This window comes from Gossypium arboreum, chromosome 4 (assembly GCF_025698485.1).
Source record: "Gossypium arboreum isolate Shixiya-1 chromosome 4, ASM2569848v2, whole genome shotgun sequence".
NCBI classification, from domain to species: Eukaryota; Viridiplantae; Streptophyta; class Magnoliopsida; order Malvales; family Malvaceae; genus Gossypium; species Gossypium arboreum.
The window spans coordinates 60967718-60976668 of record NC_069073.1 but is presented as its reverse complement, the minus strand read 5'-3'; the positions used below and the strand labels follow the sequence as shown (position 1 = coordinate 60976668).

General features: G+C 29.9%; 1 protein-coding gene across 1 annotated transcript; it reads right to left on the bottom strand.

Annotated features, from left to right (window-relative positions):
* Positions 1-1802: 1802 nt before the first annotated feature.
* On the bottom strand, positions 1803-4302 carry LOC108459798 (probable protein kinase At2g41970). The gene is made up of 8 exons (XM_017759197.2): positions 3937-4302; positions 3677-3803; positions 3344-3603; positions 3143-3269; positions 2770-3043; positions 2517-2649; positions 2348-2434; positions 1803-2204 (listed from the first exon to the last, which is right to left on the bottom strand). The coding sequence occupies exons 2-8, from the start codon at positions 3771-3773 to the stop codon at positions 2067-2069; spliced, it is 1116 nt and encodes a 371-aa protein (XP_017614686.1). The 5' UTR covers positions 3774-3803; positions 3937-4302; the 3' UTR covers positions 1803-2066.
* Between the last annotated feature and the right edge of the window lie 4649 nt (positions 4303-8951).

Below are 8951 nucleotides of genomic sequence, written 5' to 3'. Positions count from 1 at the left end.
GAGTGTTTGAAAGTAATTTTAAAATTTTATCTCTTAAAAGTATTTTAAAATTAATTATCTCTTAAATTTTATCAAATTTTATTCAAAAACATTATTTTTATTATATCAAAACATTTATCAAATAAAGTTTAGTTTAATCCTTCTCAAAATTGGTTCAGTCTCATTGTTAGGGTTTAGGGTCACTTACACCAAGTGATTTTTGGTGGAAATAAATTATTTGAATCCAAAATAATGAGGTGGATATTAATATCCAAGGTGCAGAAAAAAAAAGTTGGAATGTCATGTAATATTTCTGTTTGTAATTTTAATGATAGTGTCTAAAATGAACAAATTTTGTGACGTGGGTGCTCATTTTGCAAATTTTTTTATTTTAGGTGCTTAAAATGTGAATTTTTGAAAATTGGGTGACTATCTTTGTAGTTTTCCTTAATAATAATAATAATAATAATAATAATAATCTAAAATATAATAGTAAATTCTAATACAAAATATAATGAGTCTTTACTTGCCTTCCAAGATAATCTAGTCTTAATTAATTACTTAAAGTAATAGTTATTAAAATAATATTAATATCTTACGGTCCTGTGTTGCACTCCATGTCAAATATTCCATGTGGTACATAATTCGACTTTTTTTTCCACAATCAAGACATTATCGTTTCTACATAGAAAGTTACCAATAAAATGCTAAAATTGATAGAGCTCATGTCCAAAATTAACTAAAGTAAATCATAACAATATGTTAATTGAACACAATTTCAGCAGCCAAGAAGGTGGTCGAGTTTTCCTACGCCAAAGGAAAAGAGAAAGTTGTTGACGATTGACGGTTATGGTCTGTGCAAGTTTAATCTATATTTCTTTATACGAGTTTATTAAATTGCTAGACTTAGAGAATCATTAGTGACACATTAAATCAAAATCTATATATAATTTTAAAACTTATGTCATTAAATTAAAAATTTAAATTTTATAATTATGCAATAAAATAAATTAATAATGATAGGGAGACTTAGCTTATATACATTAAATATACTTTTTAAACTTAATTAAAAAAATTTTAATATCCAATGGTTGAGGAGGGTCCGTGAACTTATCTACGGCCACCTTATAATTTTCCATAATTATTCCCTACTGCAATATGTAATATGATATCTTTAGTTGTTAATATTTATAATTTTTGTTAATTTTTTCTGTATTAAATTTGATCACTAATATTTTAAAAATAGTTAAATTATTTTTCAAAATGAAAATGTTAATTAAAATTATTTTAATAATTTTGATGTGACAACTAATATAACAGTTTATATGTACTTCATGTTGACATGGTATTAGTTATTTTACATGTCACATCAATAAGTAATTTAAAATTATAATAAAAATAATAAAATTTCAAAAATTAATATGAAATACATGTATATTTTACTGTTATATTTAAAATTTAACATTTTAAATAGTATTCTTATTAAATAATAAAAATTAATTTTTTAAAGGTTGATAATAAAATTCAACTTTTTTAAAGATAATTTCGTTAAAGAAAATACTTCCCACATAAAATAACAAACAAAAATATTTTACTGACTCACTATATCTCGTGGCTACTTAATTTTAGAAATTAAATTCCAATGTGTAATATTATGTATTTAAATTTTTTTTTAAATGAGACTCCATATTTTAAAAGAATCAAAAACACTTAAATAAAGCTTTTTTATACTGGGGTTGAAAAGCCCATTGGAAGGTAAAAATTGATTGTTTAACATTGCTAATGCTATCAAATTGTATTTTTCCCACCTCTATAAGCAATGCTAAACAAAAGATATCTGTAAAATTGATTTCGTCAAGTAATGAGATTATAAAACATGAACAAAGAGCCACTTATCCATGTTTTTCATTTTCTTTTAAACGCATTCCTGTCCAGTACTTACATCCGACATTTATTCGAATATAAGTATGTAATTCTTGAAATGCATGAAAAAAAATTAGGAAAAAAAAATATTCCGGATAATATATAGGAAAAAAAATACAACTACAAAAGCCTCACACTAATTCTTTACAGGCCAGATATAGACACTATGGTTGAGGGTCTGTTCCTGCTGGTTTTGCTTCTGGTTTTGCATTAAGAAGTGGTTGAAGAGCTTTGACAACAATTGTCATGTTTGGTCGGAAATCTGCCTCGTACTGGACACAAAGTGCCGCAACGGCTGCTAGCTGATATTATCCAAATAAATAATACCGAAAATCCCAATATTTAATTAATAAGATTTGAATGGAAATCATAGCTTTAAAAGAAAAAAAAAAGAAAGAAAAAGAAAGAAACAGAAAGTTTATGCAGTAGAAGAGAGAATTACAACCTTGGCGATTGCCTTTGGTGGGTAATCATTGTTGAGCTTGGGATCCACACATTGCTTAACCTTGTCTTCACTCAACCTTGGGGTTGCCTGCATTGTATGATGTCATATCAGTTAAAAGCTATATGGAGTGTAAATGGGTTTTGTTGTTCCAATAAGAAAAGAAACACACCCAAGTAACAAGACTCTGTTGGCCTTTGGGCATTGTATGATCCACCGGTTTTCTTCCCGTCAACAGTTCAAGAAGAACAACTCCGAAACTGTATACATCACTCTTCTGCGTGATCTGTCCCGTCATTGCATACCTAATACAAAACAGACAGAGCAAAACTGTAATTTGCAGGGGACAAATTTGTTCAAGTCTTACGAAAACAATGTCGAAAGCAAATCATAATAAAGTGAAATGGTAAAAGAGAAAGACTTACTCAGGGGCATGGTACCCAAATGTACCCAAGACACGAGTGGAATGCAGTCGAGCTGAGGAATCAGATGATTGATTGGTCAAGTTGAAATCCGCAATTTTAGTCACAAAGTCATCAAACAGAAGGACATTGCTTGATCTAACATCACGGTGAACTATCGAAGGCTGAACTTTCTCATGCAAATATTTTAGACCTTTCGCTGCACCTACTGCAATCCTTACTCTTTGGTTCCAGCTCAGAACCGGACCTGGTTCAGCTCCTTGTACTCCTTTCCTCCCTGATTTGTTTTTATAAAAAAAAACAAAAAAAAAAAAACAGAGTCTTCAACTCAAAGCTTAAAAGATGAAACAGTTGAAACTGAGGCATACATACATACCATGTAATACATCATGCAAAGAACCCATTGTAGCGTGTTCATATATTAAGATTTTATTATTTTCCTCCATACAATACCCCAGCAACTCCACAAAATTTCCATGTTTAAGCCTTGAAACTACGGATAACTGTAAACACATGGAAATCATGTACATATCATCAGTTTAATAACAACAGTGATGTTATTATCTAAGGCTCTCACCTGTGCTCCAAACTCAGAATCTGGCTCAGGTGAAGACCCAGTGTCCAGTTTCTTTATTGCAGCAGGCTGGCCATTAAATGTTCCGTAAAAAACACGACCATAAGATCCTTCTCCGATCAAAGCCTTTTTACCAAAGTTATCTGTCATCTTATTTAGTTCGTCTAAAGGAACAGATGGGATTTCAATGGGAAGAACTTTCTGGGGAGCCCCACCAGGTTTAACCCCACTCGGAGCATTTGGCTCTCCTCTTCCAGTACCACCTGTAAACCACTGCACCTTAAGGAATTGAAGAACAAATAGGGTAACATTAAAAAGAAAGAAACAAGAAATTACCAGTACCACCATTTTGATTTCCTCCTTTAGATGGGGCAGTATATTGGTTTGCAGGTGGGCCTTTAGGTTCGTTATCCGAACCCCCGCAGCAGAACATTGCTTCAGGATGTTAATATCTCATGTGACCCTTTATTAGATTCAATACAAAAACCAATATTTTTCATGCATGAAAACCAAATAAAAAAATGTTGTTGATTAGATTTTCTTTCATTGAAAAAACTTGATGACCCAAATTTTCAAAAGAACAAAAGAAAGGGTACCTGAAAGCCTCTGAAGGGATCAACCGAAGAAGGTTTTAAGAAAAGAAAACAAAAAAAAAACAAAAGAAGAGTTATGGAAGGGTTGATTGACAGAGAGGAAAGGGGGGAAAGATTGAAGAACGGAAAATTTGCAGAAACAGAAACAAGATCTTAGTGGGAAACAAAAAAGTGAAAGAATTCTTCATGTTGGGTTTGGTTGTTTCCGATTTGATTTTTGTTCCTTTTTTCATGTTTTATTCCCCCCTTCCTCTGTAATGGCTCTGTATGGGAACAGACACACATGTCGCCCCTGTTCTTCCGTCAAGCTCGGGTCCCTCATAGTTTAACCGTTGAAATCTTAAAACTAACCTACTTCTACGTGCACGCATGTTTACTCGTATTAAGATATACTTTCTAGCAATATATACTTTTTTTTAATGAATTGTCTAAATTTTGCAATTTTATATGATGGTCCTAAGAGCTATGTATTTTACATCAAATCTATACTCTTAACTTGATATATAAATATTGGGCTACTATTTAGTGTATTAGTAGTGTAAATTTTTATTCCACAAGCCTTAAAAATTAATCAGTATCTCATGTTTTAAAAATAATATTTTTTAATATTTTACTATATTTTTATAGAACACTTGTCAACCTCTTAATCTTGTTTGTAAAGTCTAAAAACTCTATTGACAGTGTACCAAATATTATCTCATGAATATTTATATCATGTTTGATCTATGAGGTGACTTTTTTTATCAATAAAATTTAAAAGGTCAAAACGGATAAATTTTTTTTAATTAAAGTAATATATTTTTTCTAGGTAGCAAGGTGTTAGAAGCAATCAAACCAGAAAAAAGAAGAGAAATAAAAACCAGAAATGAAAAGAAGTAAGAAACATAAATGGTCTTGGTCTACTTATTTTATTGAATAAACTCTAATAATCCATAAGGATCGAGCCTTGATATTTATACAAAGCTAGTTAATGAAGCAACTAAGATTTCAGCACTAACAATTGAGCCTAACCGATTCTTAAATGATCCATTAACTGAAAAGAACTTAGTTACAAACCGTTAATAGAGTTACCTATCTAACAGGCTTGACTAAGAGCTAACAACTAACTGTGGTAGCCTAACAACAAATTGCCTAACACCTAACATCAGTTTAACCAAGCTCATTCTTGAACATTCACCCAACTATTTTCTCATGTCAGCTTCTTGTCTGCAATTGTTCATTCCTGCTAACAACTGCTAACAACTCAAAGCCTGGTTGTAATAGCCCATTTTTCAGTAGTGTCAGAAATAGTGGTTTCGGGACCACAAATCTGACGAGTAAGCTCGTATAATTAATATTTAAATTATACGATTCAATAATAATATTATAATGAATTTTGATTTGAGGAATTTTAACCAATTGAATTAAAAGTTAGTATAAGTGGTTCGATTCAAAAGCCAAGTGGTTATTGAAAACGAGGTATTATGACCTCGTTCCCATAATTTAAAGTCGTAACTACTTTAATTATTTATTTACAGAGTCATATTATATGTAATTTAAGTTTGGTTTGGTAATTTTGATGATTAATTGCTTAATTACGATAAAAGGATTAAATTGTAAAAGAGGTAAAAGTTAATTGCTTTTGATTTAAAATAGTAAAGAGACCAAAATGGTAATTAAACTAAGTTCAAAAAGTCCAAGCGGTGGTGGATATGATTAAATCCACTAACTTTTGGGCTATTTGCTTATTGAGTCCTAATTTGTTTAGGATTAAACTGAAAACAAGCTTATTTAGTTAAAATTTAAAATAATTGAAGGACCAATTGTGCAATTAAACCTTCCTTGGTTGGTAATTGTACCATATATTTAAATTATGGACATTTTTAGGCATGTTTTAATGATTTTATACATTAAATCAAAGGTTAATTTGGTAAATAAGTAAATGGTAAATTAAATTAATAGGTTAAAGTTAATATTATCGCATTTTCTTTTCTTCTTCTTGTTAAGCAAGACGAAATTCCATACCTAGGGTATTCAAAGGTTCATCCAAGATTGAATTCTTGTTTGGATGAGTAAACCTTGTCCATTTTTAGTAATTTTTATATTTTTGAGCTCGTATTAGCTTAATTTATCTAATCCATGGACTAATTTATAATATTTTTAAATGATTTGGATTGTGCCGTTGATGATTTTAGTATATTCTTGAAGTTTTATGATAGTAGCTTGGTTGCTAAAAAGGACTATTTTGTAAAGTAGTTTTTGTTGATTTTAATGTTTAAGGACTAAAATATGAAAATAGTAAAAGTAAGAGGGCTTGATGCAAAATAACAGCAAGTATGGGCTGCAATTAGGGGGTTAATAGATTGGCTAAGCTTGAATTTAATAGAAAATGGTTAAATTGCATGATTTTGACTTAGGGACTAAATTGCATAAAAGTGAAATGTTGGGGTAATTTCATAAAAAAGTAAAAAAGGACTTAATTATATAAAATGAGTTAATTTTTCTATTGGAATTAGTGAGTTGAATAAAATTATTATTTTAGATCAAGAACGAGTGGAAAACTGAGGAAAAGAGAAAATTACCGAATAGTCTTTATACCTTTGCCATTGCTGCAATTTAGTCAGGCAAGTTCATTCGGTTTAACTTTAGTACATTTATAAATGTATTATATGAATCTAATTACATAATCTTGGATTATATTGATGTGTGTAAATGAAAATGGAAATATTGAATCGATACAACGTCGTTCGCTGATTGAGATACTTTAAACCGTTACTGCAAATCAATTCTATAATTTCGTATCGTTATTTCTATATTATATCTATAATATTTCATGTTTTTTATGATCATGTACAATGTTATACTTAACTATAGAATGATTGGAGATTACATGATAAATGAATATGAATATTAACTATCAGACCTTGAGCCAGTGATACAGACCGTAGCGATGGCTAAGATCTTGCATCTGTTGCGGATTCTCTACAGCTTGTGTAAGCAATATTGTGAGCCGATCAAAGTTCTAAAGTTAACTCGAATGAGTGATACCCTGAAATTACCTGAAATATGATCTTACTAAATGACAACTTTGAAATATGATTTGAATTTATGTACTATATAATACTCGCTGTAAGTTGTGATTGACAGGAACTTTATTATTTAATTTTATAATTTGATTTGTTATGTTAAATTTGGTAAGATTTATCATTTGATTTAACGAACTTACTAAGCTTCAAGTAAGCTTACTCGTGCTTTGTCCTTGTTTTGTAGATTACATTTTGTGGCCGGGAGATCGGATCAAGTCGCAGAATCACACTATCTCGAGAACGCTTTTGGTAGACTTTGTAAACATTTGACTTATATGGCATGTAATAGGGCAAATGGTTATTATGCTATATTTCATGGCTATGTGTGATGTTTGGTACTTGATGATAGAATGGTAGTCTTTGAAGTATGGTTGTTAAATTTTGAGTAAATTTGGGTATGAGCCTATGAAATGGTAAGTGTCATATTAAGTTGGTATGGTGTGTTTGAAGTGGGTTAGTTTGGTGTATGTAATGGCTTATAGATTATTGTTTTGATAATGAGTAACATGAGAATTATAATGTGCTTTATAGTATATGATGCTTGGTATAGTGTTAAGTGATTGAAAATGACATGTTTTGGTTATTTAAAGGTGTGTTTAAAGACTTGTGAACATGTATTATGAATTGGTTTAGGTACCTATGCAATTGTGTGAGGAAATAGCATGATCTTGGTCATTTTTGGACATATACGGCCTGAGGCACAGGCTGTCACACGAGCAGCCCTGTAACAGTCTGATCTAGACCCTAATCAGAAAGGTGGTTTTGGGATCACGAATCCGAGTCAGAAAAATATTTAAATATTATTTACCGTGTTTATTATATATGAATTTGCATGTGTGAAAATTTCGTACAAAAATTTGATTGTTTGTGTGCTTAATTTGATAAAAGGACTTAATTGTGTCAGTTGAAAATTCGATAGTCTAAATTATAAAGGTTGAATTGATAGTGGCTTTTTAATATGGAGTGTTTATGTTGCAAATAATCCTTTATTTTAGTTATGGCCGAATATACCCATAATGTATGTGTTTATGATATTATTTTATTAAGGTTAAATAAGTAAAATATGTTAAATGTTAACATATAATATATTATAACATAATAAAAAAAAAGAAACCCATGCATATTTCTTTATACTTATAGAAACTTGAGAAAGGAAGAAAGAAAATATAGCTTAGGGTATTCGGCACTTTGGAAGCTTAATTCAAGGTTAGTTTTTGTTCGGTTTTTAATGATTTTTACGTTTTTGAGATCGTTGCTTTGAATACTACTCGACCCATGTTTGAATTTTTGATTTTGGTGAATATTTTGTGTTATGACACTGATGAATATTTTTGTTTTGTGATGTTTGATGATGAAATATTAAAAATATATTTTAGATTAACATAATTTGTATTGGAGTTTTTGATGATTTTGAGTTATTAGGATTAAATTGCAAAAATAATAAATTTAGGGACTAAAATGTGAAATAAATGAAATATATGGACCAGTATGAGTATGTTGAAAATTCTGCTCAATTATGTTTTTGTGAGTTTTGGTGTATTTTGTGTTTTGTGCAATTTGGAGTAAATAATAAAAATATGAAATATTAGGGGTAAAATGGTAATTTTCCCATTTATGTGTTGTTGGATTAAATTGAATGAAATTGTGTTTAAATGAGGTTAATTTGAAATTATATAGATCAAGAACAAAGGAAATCGGACTTGGATCGGGGAAAAACAAAAATAGTTGAATAGTCGACTCGTAACGTCCGTCGACATCCGAGGTAAGTCTTTAAGTAATTAAGCATGGTTTATTTTGAACATAGAATGATTTACTATGATGATTCGAATTTTATAATGTATTAGTTTGATAGCCGAATGAGATATGTCAATGAATAAATGTGATTAAGATGTATTTGAATGATATCAAAACTTTAGAAAATGTGTATGTGATGCATGAAATATTATACAATAT

Coding starts and splice junctions, on each gene's coding strand:
- LOC108459798 (XM_017759197.2), bottom strand. CDS start 3,773: ATGTTCTGCTGCGGGGGTTCGGATAACGAACCTAAAGGCCCACCTGCA. Junction 3,044..3,142: donor TTTGCATGATGTATTACATG/GTATGTATGTAT, acceptor AAAACAAATCAG/GGAGGAAAGGAGTACAAGGA. Junction 2,435..2,516: donor AACAGAGTCTTGTTACTTGG/GTGTGTTTCTTT, acceptor CATACAATGCAG/GCAACCCCAAGGTTGAGTGA.